The sequence below is a fragment of the Bactrocera neohumeralis genome, chromosome 6, assembly GCF_024586455.1.
Source record: "Bactrocera neohumeralis isolate Rockhampton chromosome 6, APGP_CSIRO_Bneo_wtdbg2-racon-allhic-juicebox.fasta_v2, whole genome shotgun sequence".
NCBI classification, from domain to species: domain Eukaryota; kingdom Metazoa; phylum Arthropoda; class Insecta; order Diptera; family Tephritidae; genus Bactrocera; species Bactrocera neohumeralis.
The window spans coordinates 31,886,691-31,901,754 of record NC_065923.1 but is presented as its reverse complement, the minus strand read 5'-3'; the positions used below and the strand labels follow the sequence as shown (position 1 = coordinate 31,901,754).

Sequence of the window (15,064 nt, the reverse complement as noted above, 5' to 3'; positions counted from 1 at the left end):
TTTTAACGTAAGATATCTTTTGATCTAAAATGTCATCCTTAATATAAGCAAGTTGATACAAAGCGTGTATTTAGCTAAGTCACACACCAAAACTTACAGTTCTTTCATTAAAATATGAACGAGCTACGAAAATATATACTACCTCGTATCAAAAATTATTTGCCTATCCATTTAAATAGTGCTTCTACAAGAAAACTTTTTAAAAAAAGAAGCATTCAGTTCATATATTTTAACAACTTTTCGTATAAAGTATCATCCTAATTGTAGACAAGATAATTTAAAAACTAAATACGGTCTAAGCTAAGTCACACACCACAAATGATTATGAAAGAGAATTTTTGATAGAATTTATAAATTTTACAAACTCTTATCAACAGGGGAATTCTTTTCATTATTTACATATTTTTTCGCATCTTTTATACATCCTAATTGTAGGCGAGATAATATAAAGACTGTATTTAGCCAAGTCACGCACACCAAATATTTATGAAAGTGAATTCTAGTTAGTATTTACAAACTTTTATAGCAAGAAAGTTAAGTAATATGAACAATTACTGTTTTAAATAAAGTTTTTTAAACCAAAACTGTTCTCTAACAAATTTCTAGAAACAAATTTAAGCTAATAACTAAGATTTTGAAAAATATTTTTTTTTTCATATTCTCTAAAAAATCACAAGTAAATATTATTTAATGACTGAAAATATCACCACTTTTCCCACATGGTACATTTTTCATTTGTAATCACTTTTCCGTGCATTTGTTTGTCAGTATGCCTGCGGAATTTCGTGCTTGGCACTACTAGGCGTATGAGTGATAGACACGTTGATGCGCTGATCATTGTACGAGATTAAGTTATTAAGCTTCATAGTGGCGGCGTTCGCACGAAATGACAAATGACTTTAAATTCTGTAAATGTCGACGCAGCAGCACACTTCACACGTTTAGTCTGACAACAAAAAACAAAAAAACTTTATATATCACATATGCTTTTTGGACACAGTTTATATACTAGTTTCCATGCCGCTGACAACCAATTCAATTCATATTTAATGCCATAAAAGCAGCGATGTGTGTGGCGAAAAATTGAAAGTTACATTTGAAAATTTATTTCACAGTTCTTCTGGCAAAATAATGTCGCAGCATAGCCACAAACCACATGCTGTCACCTTTTGACCGGCTGCTATGCCACCTGCATGGATACAAACAACAAAAAAAAAACACGCTGCAGCTTGCCACAGCACTTTGTCCAACGGCAGGCCTTGACCCGTAAATGAATTTAAATTTTTTTTGGAAAATATATGTATCCCTGTACATATAAATGCTAGTAGTGCTTGTTGCCGCATTGCTGCATAACCATGCGACAGCATACTAGACTCGCTCACTCAGTTGTGCCATTTACATATGCTTTTTTGTTGTTTTTGTGGCCAATAATTTGTCGTACATGCGGCAGGATAAGCAAGGATGTGGTCATTTATTTAGGTACATATATGTAGACAGTTAAATATATATATTTTTAAGGGCATTTGGTATGAAGTGGGGAAGCAATGAAATTTATGGTCTTACAAATTCCTGTAACTTTGTTATTGAGAATGATGGCAATAGGGGAGGCAATATATTTGACTCTTACGCCAAAGCTCATAGAATTTTAGTGGTTGACTTATAGGTTTGGTTTAGTTGAGAATTTTATAGAAATCGAAAAAAAAAATTTGTATAATTTTTTTTGCGATTCGAAAATATTATTTTTTTACCCTGAATAGTTAAATATTTTAAGCTTCCCACGAGGTTTGTAACATCCAGAAAGAAATTTTAAGTTCGTAACATTGTTGGTGACTATATGTACTAAATATGTAAAAGATCAGTATGATGATAGTCCACCTGTATATCTATCTATAATAAGTTAACTAGTCACTCAGTGTTTCAGATATTGGAACGAAATTATGCAAACGTCCTTTTCACTCAAATTAGCTGCTAATTTGTCGGCATAGACAACATCGGGCTACTATAGCATATAGCTCCCATACAATATAAACGATCAAATACATATCCTTATATGAAAAACGTTTGTATTTGACGAGATATCCTGACTAAATTTAGCACAAGTTATTGTCTTAGCTGACGGGAAAATCTCCGAAAAAGCTTATTCACATCGGACTACTATAACATATAGCTGCCATACAAATTGAACGATCCAAATTAAGTTCTTGTATGGAAAAATTTTGTATTTGACGAGATATCCTGACTAAATTTAGCACACGTTATTATCACAGCTGACGAGAAAATTTCTGAAAAATTTGTTTAGATCGGACGTCTATAGCATATAGCTGCCATACAAATTGAACTATCCAAATTAAGTTCTTGTATGAAAAAATTTTGTATTTGAAAAGATATCCTAATGAAATTCGGGCTGGTTTATTTTCCTGGGTAACGGTAAAATATTCGAACAAATTGTTCAGATCGGGCTAAAATAGCATATAGCTCTCGTACAAACTGTCTGATTAAAATCAAGATAAAGATATTCTTATACCCTTCTATGTTTTGAAATGCACTTGTGAAGGGTATTAGAGTGTGCAAGAGAGAACTTCGATTTTTATTTCATTATTCTCAAAAAAAAAAAAAAAAAAAATTTTAATTATGCATTTTTTGACGTCCCTACACTGGCCTAAATTTACTAAAATTCCAATTTCATACATATTGAATTTTACATTACATACATACTTGAATGTGTATATTTGAATATATGAATCCACACAACTTTTAGTCATTACACGTCAACACGGATAGGAATTTTTATTGCTCAACTGTCAGACCAATATTGACCCGAAGGCGGAAGAAATTTATGGTCAATTAAGGCAAAGCGCACAGATCGTTGAGCAAGGCATACTCTGATGTGGTGCGTATGCAAATATGTAGAAAGATATAGATAGATAACATAGATTCATAAGTATATATATACAAATAATATATGTGTATGTATATATGCAAATATCCACAGCATTCAGTGTTACTAGCAAATATGGCATGTTATCAGCTTTATATAAAATTTATATCCAATAATATAATCTGTAGGTATTTAATGTGTACATACTATATATATCTATGAAGTATATATGTATGCATAGAACGAGCATAATGGAATCAAGTATTAAACGGAACAATTACAATGGGTTGCTAACATTTGCCATTTTTGCCAATGCCCCTAAGCATACACATAAGCAACATATTCTCACACACAAGTACAACAACAAGTACAAGCATGATATTTATAGCTTACTTGTTGCTCATTGCCATTTGCCGTCGCCTGAGTGAAGCATGCTAAGCCTCATATATACCCGCATAGTTGTTGGACAGAAGGCTGCCTGGCTTGACTGACTTGCTGGCTAACTGTGCACTGCATGACATCAGCATTGACATTGTGTGGTGGAGAATGGGTGGTAGATGTGGCTTCAACAGCTCTACTATATTTTTATACATATATATATGAATGTATGTCTGTTGAGCCAGAAGGAAAATTATAACAACAAGAATAAAAGTTGAAAGGAAAATCACCACAACAACGCCAAGCGTAAAGCGACAAGAGTAAACTGTCAACAACAGCAGCAAAGCGGCAAGCACTTTGGCGCATTTATCGATTTTGCCGATATTTACGTTTGCGTATAATCAGCGATTGTCACGTACACCAACACATACAAAAATATACAGATTTCAATATCATGTAGATGTGTAAACTCCCAGCAGAATAGGCTGATAAGCACGAAAGAACACAAGCAAGCGATTGATAAATATTTTTACGTTCAAGTGTTCTTACACAATTCATCTATGTGTGTGTGTGTATGTACCATGCACCATATGTTTCATGCTTTTTCCACATTTGCCTAACTTTCAGCGCCAAGTGATTGATGTGGTGTTTATGGAGTGTTTAGAATTTCAATTCAATTTGGTAAAACCATTAGGGACTTTTCCAACGAAATGTTTTTCCGAATGAATGACCTGTGGTTATTAAAATGGTGTATATGTATGCATACACGATTCAGGGAAATTGATAAAGTCTTCAGTTTTATAAACCGAATTTCAACAAAAAGTTCAGCGAGCTTTAATCTGCTTGGAAGTCACTTTGACTAAAGAATCTTTATACAGCGAATGGTTACAAAACCACTTCCAAATGGTAAACGCAAGACCAACAATGTCAGCTAGCAATAAAATTATAACAAAATATCGATATGAAAGCTCAAAAGCTTAGTCCTTCTGAAAATAGTGTAAGTAGCCTATAAAGAGCTCCTTTTGGTTAAAATTTTAAAAGCACATATAATTTCCTCTGCAAAAGCAAGGTAAAGGCTGTTTGAAATGAAAGCACAAAAAACTCAGTAATACTAAAAATATCATAAATACCCTCTAAAATGCTCATTTCATTAAATTGTTCTAAAAAATACATCTATAAGCTAAGTGAAAGCACCGTATAAAAGCTCAAGGCTTATGAAAGCTTTATTTGGTATAATTTTAGACAATATTTTATATAACAATTTTAATGAAATTAGATATCGAATTAAACTCCATTAAAAAAAGCTTGAAATGAAAGCTTACGAATCATGTGAAAGCTTTGAATAAAAGTTTATGAAGCTTAAAAATTATTTAACGGTACAACAGCCGTTTTCATACTAAAGAATATTTAATAATGTGTAAGAAAGCTTCATGTGAAAGCTCAAAGCTTGTTAAAGCTTGAGTTCACTAAGTGATAGTTTCACCATCATAAAATAATTTGGTTATATTTGAGAATAAAAGAAATTTTATCTACGAAAACTGAGAGCATATTCAGATAACTTTAAGGCTTAGCGTGAAAGCTTGGGAAGTTTAAAACATTTATAAAACCTAACTCAGAGATAAAATTAGTTTTTATAACTTAAATCCATAACAGATTCATTGCAATATAATACATACTAAATTTTTTTTGTCAAAAGTTGACTTTCGAGATATATTTCAATTAACTTTAGCTAAAGTAATTTAAATAAAAATTTACTACTTACATTTCTCCAAGCTGGCGTTGCAGAATTTTAACGCATCATCCAGCAGATGCATATGCATATAGCTGGCGGCGGTTTCGTTGTTCTTTTTCGCCTGCAAGTCGGCGCCCCACCATTTCTCCACCAGACGCCGCACTAAGACATCTGGCATGAATTTCATATTTGCCGCAGAGCCACTTAGTGAGGCCGCAATGCCAGCGCCGCCAGCACCGCCACCCGATGCCGATGACGCCATTGTTGTGGTGGCCGTGGCCGTCGTTGAAGCAACAGTTGCCGTCGTCACGGTCGTTGGCGGCGTAGGCGTCGGCGACGGCGTCGGCAGCAACTGCAAGCGTGTGGGTGCAACAGTTGTTTCCAATCCATCACTGCCACTGCCGGTAGCACCAAGTGAGGTACGTGCTTGGAGGCGTCTTCTAAGCAAGGAATTATCGTTGCTTGGTGACGTCGTGTTGTTCACAGCAGTTGGCGCATAAGTGGAAATGTTTGTTAATACCGACGCAGAGGTGGACGCATTTTGTTGTGATGATGGCAAACGCGGCGCAGCGACGGGCGCTGGCATCAAGTAGGCGCTTGCAGATGATAAAGCCGCCGCCGATGATGTTGTAGCAGTTGTTAATGTGGTGAGCATCGAGCTGGACGTGTTCGCGTAACTGCGCGCGCCACTCGTTACCTCCGAGACAAAGTCATCGTGACTGCTGCGCGGAAACTTCACATGACAGATGTTGCATTGCGTTATGGTATCACAACACAGTCGACAAAAAGTGTGTCCACAATTCGTAGTCACCGGACAGCGTAAGATGTCATTGCAAAGCGGGCAAAGCAAGGGATCGTAGTCCTCGCTTTGCGTCGGACTTGGCACACGTAATAGTTCTCGCGTAGGCGAATGCATATCCGTCAAACCCGCGCCCACGACCGCATCCGGCACCGGGGGTGTAGTGGCCGTAATGCCACATGGCACCACACCGGACGCGCCGGCGCTCCAGTTGGCGGAGCTGCGTTCATATTTCACCTTCAATGCGGACTCGAGCGCAGTGCTATCGGAGAGTTTATTCGTGCTCACCACGGACGTAGCGAATAATTCCTGACTACTGTCGTTGGCCGACGCGCCTATTTGTCGCACGTACGTTATCAGCGCGCTCGCGAATGTATTGAGACGGTCCAGCGGTATGCAGCTATCTAACTGTTCGCTGGCTATAAATGCATATACATCGAATGCCTCCAAGAGGCTACCGTAGCGCGTCAGCGACTCGGCTAGCAAATAGTAGAACTGCAAATTGCTGCTAGGCGTGAGATCGGTAGACGTATTGGATGCATAGCGCGCACCCGCGCCCACCAGTAGTGACGTCGCGCCCAGCGCTGTTGTCGTGGACTTGTACGCGCTGTCGAATTTGCTACCGCTGCCGCCCTTTAAACACTTGTTATTGCTGCCGCCATTGGCGTGGTGGCGCGCATGTAGATGCCGCTGCGGCGCGAGGCGCGTAAAATTCTCTGCCGCCGTTGATTTACTGCGCTTCGCAGCTTCCACTTGGCGCGGCAGCGCAGGCTTGGACGCGGTGCGCTTTATTGCGCCGCCGGCGCACACTTTCGCGGAGAAGCCTTGTGAGAGCGGCATGTTGCTATTGGCGTTGCGTTTGCTTCTAATCAGAATACGACTAATGCAGTTGTTGTTGTATTCACTTAGGCGTGGTTTGCTCTTTTGTAACAGCACCTGCGCGTGGTCACGTAAGCAACACGGACGCTGCGTTACAGTGTCGCTATCAAGTTTGTTGCACTGCGCACACTGACGCGTCGCAACAACGTCGCTATTGACGTTCTTGGCGTTAACAATTACTTTTGTTGGCGTCGCTAAATTTACGCTACTGTTGTTGTTATTAAATAAGTATTCCAAATGTTGTTGCTGTTGTAGCTGCTGCTGCTGCTGCAGACAGAATTCAGTGAGCGTTACTTGTTTGATTAGAGCGTCGCCAGTAGTTGTTGTATATTTCTTAAACACTTTGTATTTATTATTATTTTGTTGAAATCGAATTTGATTTTTGCAAATTTGGTTTGTTTGCTTCACTTGTTGGCTGTTCTTTGCTTTGTTTTGGTTGTGTTTTCGCTTCTTTTTGATTTGATATTGCTCAGTGGCACTTTTTGACATTATTTGTTGCTTCTTCACTGCAAAATTGCTTCTTCTTCTTTTTCTTCGTGTAAACACTATGCTCTTGCTTTGTTGCTACACATTCACTGAGTAATAGATTTTCGCATTTTCGCGTTTCTTTTGCACAATTCTTATTTTGTTATTTTTATTTTATTAATTTATTTTTATTCTGTTGTTGTTTTGCTCTTTAATGCATAACCTTTCGTTTTTGCGGTGCTGTGGAGAGAAGGGAATGACAAATAACATTTTTATTAATTTTTTTTGTTATATACTTTTTATGACAAGTTTCATAAGGGGTAAATGGCATACGGCGCGTTGGCTGGCAGGCTGGCTGCGGTTTAGTACGTAACTGAACCCGATTACCCAAAAATATTATCCTCGACTTTCAATAATAACAATTTACTGTTTTCAAAATGTGTTCACAGGTTCTATTGAACATTTCGGAGTTTACATATTTTGACAGTTTGCGTTTTAATTATGTTTCAAATTACATTCAAAAAATACGAAAATTCATAATAATAAATATTTTTTTATAAAATCTGCTGTTTTAAGTTCTAAATATTTATTTTTGATTATGGTTCTTATTTTTTCTTATTTGTTTTGTATTTTAATATACCTTTTATTTATATCAATAAAATTATAATTTTATTTAAATAATTCCGATTTTTTCAAATGACTTTTTTTTGTTAATTACAAATCAATTATTTATTTTTTTTGTGGATTTTAAAATTTTTTTTTGGAATATTTAAAACTTTTTAAATATTTAAAAATTTTTTTTAATAAATTTTTTTTTATCAATGAATTTTCAATTAATTTTTTTTTTAATTAATTTTTTTCATCAATAAATTTACAAAACATAGAGATTTCAGTGAATTTGTCTGCCTAACTTTATTTAATTTAATGTTTGTCTATAAAATTCTTTTACTAAAATATTTGTTTTAAAAAATTTTCAAATAAATAAAATTTTTTTAAAATGAATTTTTAATTATTTTGCAATAAATTTTTTAATAATTTTTTTTTACTAAAATATTTGACTTTCACTATAAGATTTTTTATAAATTAAAATTTTTTTAACCGTTTATTTGTGAATTTTTAATAATTTTCTGTTAAAACTCTTTTTATTAATTTGTTCTTTATTTATAAATATTTAAGTTATAATGTCAATTTGAATAAAATATTCTTCATCATTTTTTTTACTATTAAATTTTTCATTTATTTTTTAACATAATTTTTTTTAATAATTATTGAAAAAAGTACTCTCGACTAAAAAAATTATTTTTACTTATAAACATTTTATAAAATTATATCAATAAAATTTTTGTAATCTTTATTTATTAATTAATTTTCAATAACATTATTATATTTATTTTTTATTAAATTATAAGGTTTTTTATAAATCTTTAATAAAATTATTATAGAAAAATTGTAGTTATCTTTTCTTATCAAGAAATTTTCAATAAAAATCAATCATAATCTTTTTTCTTTTTATTATTTTGTTTTTTTAAACTTAATAAATTATATCAATAAAATTTAAATTATCTTTTTTGTTAATTAATTTTCAACATCAATTCCATTTTTTTTATATTCTTTTTAATTGAGTTTTTTTTATAATTCTTTAGTAAAATTCTTACAAAAAAAAAGAATTTTAATTATCGCCTTTTATCAATAAATTTTCAATAAAAACAAATCATAATTGTTTTTTGGTTTTATAATTTTGATATTTTTTTTTAATTTTTAATAAAATTATTGCAGTAAAATTTTACTTATCTTCTTTTATCAATGAATTTTCCATAAAAATTTTATAATAATGTCTGTTTTTAATAGGCTTCAAATTATTTTAAAATCTCATTTTATTCATCATTTATGTAATATTAATATCTGCATATCTTATTTTATAAATACGTTTTCAATCAAATTTTTTTATATTTTTTTTATTTAAATTTTGTCGTTTTTTTTTATTAATTTTCAATAAAAGTATTGCAAAACATGTTAAATATCTTCTTTTATCATTAAACTTTCAATAAAAGTTTCATAAGTTTTTTTTTTAATTTTTTCTAAATATTGCAATAAAATTTTATTTTTTAACTTTTATCAATAAATTTTCAATCAAATTTTTATCTAACTTTTTTAAATTTTTTTGAATTATTTTTTATTAATTTTTTTAATAAAAATCTTGCTATAAAAATTTTTTTATTAAATTGTATAATTATATTTTCAATAAAATTTTATCACATATATTTTAAATAATTTTTAAGTGAATATTCCAAAATCTTTTGTAAATTTCTCAACATTAAGCTCATTTTATTTATAATCTTTCCATCATTTTGCTTTTCATTATTTATGTAATGTCAATATCACACAAAACGCAATTTTTATTTCTTCAAAATATAATTGAAAATCCACCAAATAATCAGGTTATCTAAAAAACACACACTTTCTGTTGGTCTAATTCATTGCACGTTTATTTTCAGTTTTTATAAAAATTTTCCTTACATTTTTTTTTAAGTATTATCAAACGGTTTTCCACAAATTCATATCAGCTAAATTAAATTAAGCTCAAAACGCTTACACTTTGAACTCTTAAACAATTGAAAACAATAACAAATTTTCGTAATTTCTTCGCCTTTTTTCACCGCATGAAGACGTAACACGTACTTTACGTAATACTGTTATAGATTTTTACACTTATCAACCATTACAATTGGCATTCTTTTATAACACTGAATCAAGCACAAAAACCAAAACCGCTGGCACACAATACGAATTTGTTGTTTTGCAATAATTCACCGTTATTTTATTGAAGTTATTTGGAATTGTGGTGAATTTATTTTTCGGCCAATTTGTCCAGCTGCTGGAGTTGATGCGTCCGCTTCCGACGACTTCAGCGCCGTATTTGAACTCTGAAATGTTTGGAGAAGAAGAATTTACGTAACGTTATAAAATGCTGTTTCAGTTTCGGTGGCATTTGTTGAGGTTGCTTTTGGTGCTACAACTACAAACATAATTACAACTGTGTATTCGTAGCAAAGTCACAAAACCGTATTTTGGTCAGGGTGTGCGTGCGTGCGAGCGTGCACGTGTATGGGTCGCAAGGCAGTTTAACGCCGCAAATGCCGTAACAGGAAAGAGAACGAGCGGCAAGTGAGAACAAGAGCGCAAAGAGCAACTCACAGTGATTGAATAAAAGAAAATATCAAAGGCAAAATCAAATTCAAACGCAAATTCAAAGTCAATCACGAAATTGTTTATATTTTTGCTTGTGAGTGTGTGCGTGAGCGCGCCGTGGTTTTGTTTTGGTTACGCGCACTCTCCTCCCCTCCCCGCTACAAAATACTCAATGAAATTACGCACACATGTGCATGCAATGCCGTTATGAAATACAAATACGCCGCTCTCTCAAGCGGACGCAGCCATTGCGCTCATCCGCCTTCCAGCAAGCCACACATGCTCACAAGCCAACACAAACACCCATACACATGGTTGATTATTTAACAATGTGCCTTTGAGTATTCTCTTTAACATTTCGCTTTTGATCTGACTAAACTAAAAACGCCGCTAATTGCTTACGTGCAACCGCATATAATCACGCTCATTTCTCGCAAATATTTGCGACACGCACACACACATACACCACTCACCACTCATACTCACACTTACACTGCTGCGAAGCGGATTTCAATGGCACACAGCACAGCGTTGGCAAGAAATTGTTGCTTCAAATTTAGTAAATTAAATAATTAGCAATCGGTCTTTCGGCAGCAACAGCAACAGCAACAGCGACAGCGTCGTGTCATGAGTTCATGCGGTGCCAGATTCCAATTTAGCCGAGGCGGCTATTATTATAAACTTATTTATATAGCAATTTATTTTTATTAGTTGATTTAGAGCGCTCAATTAAGTGCGAGCGACGAGTGATTAGTGCAGAGACTATTAAAAGATCTGGCGATTGTGCATTTGCATGTTTTGTGTAAAAATGACAAGGATGTAGTATACTGTTATGCCATAACAGAAGTATGATAATACAATTTGACGAAGTGAAATGTGTATTAAACAATAATATCCGTCACAATGAAAAAAGTTTTCCATACAAAGACTTGATTTTGATAGTTCAGTTTGTATGGCAGCTATATACTATAGCTGTCAGATTTGAAAAAAATCTTTAGAGATTGCAGCGTTATACAGTTGGTGGAAATATCTGCTTAAATAAAAAAGTTTTCAATACAAAGAATTTATTTTCAATATTCACTTTGTATGGCAGCTATATGTTAAAGCTGTCCGATTTAAAAAATTTCTTCAGGGATTATTATATTGTATTAAAAAATAATCTGTATAAAATTTTGTGGAAATATCTCCTTAAATAAAAAAAGTTTTCAATACAGAGACTTCATTTTAAACGTTCAGTTTGTATGACAGCTATATGTTATAGCTGTCCGATTTGAAAAAAATTATTTGGAGATTATAGCGTTGTATTTTGTAATAACGCAAGTCAAATTTCATGGAGATATCGCCTTAAATAAAAAAGTTTTCCATAAAAAGACTTGATTTTCAGTTTGACGTTCAGTTTGTATGGCAGCTATATGCTATAGTAGCCCGATATCGGCGGTTCCGGCAAGGGAGCAGCATATTAAGGAGATAAAAACGTGTGCAAAATTTCAGAACGATATCTCAAAATTTGAGGGACCAAGGGCAAATTTCCCTTTCCTACACACCAACTTGTTCTGGTTATGAAACGAATTGTCTTCGAAAGCTCACTGGATATTTGCAGAAAAAGAAAATTGGGTCGTAAAAGCAATTATTATAAGCGCAGTACTCAAACTGCCGGTTTTTTGGAAATCTTTTATGATATAATTAGTTATAAAACCAGTCTAGAACCAGTTAGTTCGTTTGGAACTATCAGCACTTCTTAATACTAAGTTTCTAGTGATGGTATTTTTGAAGTGCCAACGCCAGTATACACCATTTTCGAGTTAGTTTTGAAGAATATTTCCAATTTGTCATTTCTTGGTAAGTTATACATAAACTCGGATATTCTACGTGCTTTTGCCACTTCGTGGACTACTACAATTTCGGGTCTCTGTGACTTGATCCTAAAAATGATTATTTTCAACGCATATATTCCATTCCTGTTTCAGCGAAATCCGTTTGCCTAGTTTGAGTCTAATTTGAATTAATTCAAAGTTCAGCAATAGTGTGCTAATTTCTCTAGTAGAAGTCACTCGCATTTCACAGCCCATAAAAATTAATTTCGCAATAAAATTTAAGTATCGGAAATTGCACAACAACATTATGAAATAAAAGCCACTTTCATTAGTAATTTGAACACGAAATGAATCACGTTCGCACTACGCTCAAATTGCTGTGTTTCGGTTCTTCTCTAACGGTGTGCATATTTCGCAAGTTCTTATCTATATTGCCAGGAGTCATCGCGAGTCATCTCGCAGGCGGATACACCCCACATATGGTATGTATGCATAATATTCGAACTTCGGTAAAAATATAAATTAAATAATTGGGCAGATAGTCGCATAAATTTTAGGAAAGAAAAATACATATTTACATGTTCATATACTTGAATACTAATAGATGAAGGTGTGAAAAGTCCGAAGTGAGTATTTTGACATTTGAGGAAGGCATTTGGTCATACTATGCATACATATGTATATATTTGGGTGTAAATGCTGAAGTAAAGCATATTTTTGGGTACTTATGTAACATATGCTCATATGTATGTATGTATATAAATATTTGCATATATTTGTAAGTATATATGCTTTATTAATGAGCACATAGAGCTAAGTCTAGTTGAAATATATATATGTATACATATGCCAATCTCTATATTCATTAAGGTGTCCATTTTTCGCCAAGTTAATTTTTTTACTTTTTGCTTAAAAAGGATAAACGTAAGAATTCTTATTTTATGACTAAATCATTTTTTTTCCTGATATAAAATATGGAATTTTTTGATAAAAAAAAGTGCAGTTGCAATTTTGAAAAGTTGATATTCTTATACAGAATTTTTCGTTCTATGAAATTGGTTTTAATGATTTCTTGCTTAAAATTATTCCTTAAAAAGTTATACTTAGTTAAAATTATACTATGAATAGTGGAGTGCCATGTCGTATGAGCAACACAGAAATTATAAGAAATTTGCAAGAGTGGTCAATACGTTTGAGGTATCTTTATTAGCGTAAAGCCCGCTTACGCATATGTATAATTCTAACTGCGCATAACTTTCAAGAGAAAGGTTTTATGAACAAAATTAATGAGATCTTTTCTGTAGAGGCGTGATTTTTGTATTCGAATATTGTCTATTCAGGATTCTAGAGTTATCTGTTTCGGAGATAAGAAAATTGAATACAAAGGCTTGAAAAATGCTAAGTTAAAATAAATAAGATAAGATAAATAAATGAGGATTGCATTGCAACCTTAGATCTACTGTGCTCTCTCCTAAGTCACATATTGATATTGATAAATTCCAATATACTCCCAGGTGCTAGTGAGGCGATGTGATCCCTATTTGGAAACATGTATTCAAGGTTCTTCATCCCACGTCTGCAGACTGCTACGCTGTCAATTAACAGGTATGCTGGAGTTTCAGGCCACTTGCCGCAGAACCTGTAATTTGCACAAGAAGCCAGGCGCTTTTTATATACGTAAGTGCTTCTTGAGCTTGCAGTGGTCAGCGTAGAATGCGGCAAGCAGCCTGAGTTTGTCCCTAAGGAGGTTGTTAACATATTTAAACTTGCGGAGGTTATAACGCACCTTTAGGAACTTGACTAATGCATGTCTTGTAGTTGTTGCCAAGGCCTTTCTCTGCCTACTCCTTCCTTGCGGAGCAGCTCATTTAAGGTATGAGAATTCTCCTCTGATAAACTATATAGGAAAAATAAAACGATTTCATGGCGAAAACAGAAAATTAAAGAAGGCGCCTGCAAAAAACATCAACTTACAAAATAAGGGACACCCTAGTCTATATACAAGTATGTATGTATATACTGATTTTATCAGAAATTCTTGGAAACAAAATGTAGTAAACTCATTAGGAGCACAAAATATGCCTTTGCGCAAACATTAACTTTTAGCAGAGAGCTGATTGTACAAAATATATATGTATACATATATAGTACAAAGAAAGCTTGGCGCTTCATACATATACACACAAAGCATACACAACTAAAGTATACATACACACATGGCATATTTAATGAATCCAGACAAGTTTGTGGAGGGCGCATCCCCATATAAGCATGCAAACTACTCAGGAGCTGAGAACCACGCATACGTGTAAGCAACAACAACAACAAAACAAAGGCAAAAGCAAACAACAAATTTGTGAAACCCAAAAAGCCAAGTGGCAAACGCTAAAGAGAATGCCGAGCAGCGAGCGTTAAGCATTTTATTTTTATTTCTTTTTTTTTGGTTTTTGTTGTTTCTGCTTCACAACTTTTTGCTTTGCTTTTTGACTCTGAACTTGTTGTGTTTTCATTTGTCTCGCTTTTGCCCTGCTTGTCGCCGTGATTTTCCTTCTTTCGCTTGCCTCTATTGTTATGTAAACAAAAACTTTTGCCGGGTGTCTAATACAAACGCACTCACACACACGCAAACATACACACTGCTGCGAGTTGATGATAGACTGACAGCGTACACGCAGCTAGTACAAATAGCTTAAGTAGTCAGCAGCGGGCATGCAAACATTTCGAAGAAAGCAAAGTGTGAAAATAGTATTAGCCAAACATCAAAGTGTCCATCATTCTGAGTGAATATTAAGTTTCGCAGTTCGAAAATTAAATGAAAAATTAAGAATCTTTTATTGAATATAAAATGAATGGCAATTTATTTATGTATATTACTTGATTTAGTGTATTTTATTAAGCGCGTGTTTGATGCGTATGAGTGTATGTATGAA

At 33.7% G+C, this 15,064-nt stretch overlaps 1 protein-coding gene across 3 annotated transcripts in view; it reads right to left on the bottom strand.

Annotated features, from left to right (window-relative positions):
• LOC126761349 (uncharacterized) overlaps positions 1 to 15,064 on the bottom strand; it is an 83,535-nt gene that overhangs the window by 49,732 nt on the left and 18,739 nt on the right. The window contains exons 2-3 of one of the 3 annotated variants that reach the window (XM_050477423.1): positions 9,649 to 10,055; positions 5,019 to 7,371 (exon numbers count right to left, since the gene is read on the bottom strand). In XM_050477423.1, coding sequence (XP_050333380.1) covers positions 5,019 to 7,155 — 2,137 coding nt within the window. In that variant the 5' untranslated portion in view covers positions 7,156 to 7,371; positions 9,649 to 10,055. The remainder of the gene's footprint in view (positions 1 to 5,018; positions 7,372 to 9,648; positions 10,056 to 15,064) is intronic. The other 2 variants (XM_050477422.1, XM_050477421.1) reach the window with 2 other exon arrangements.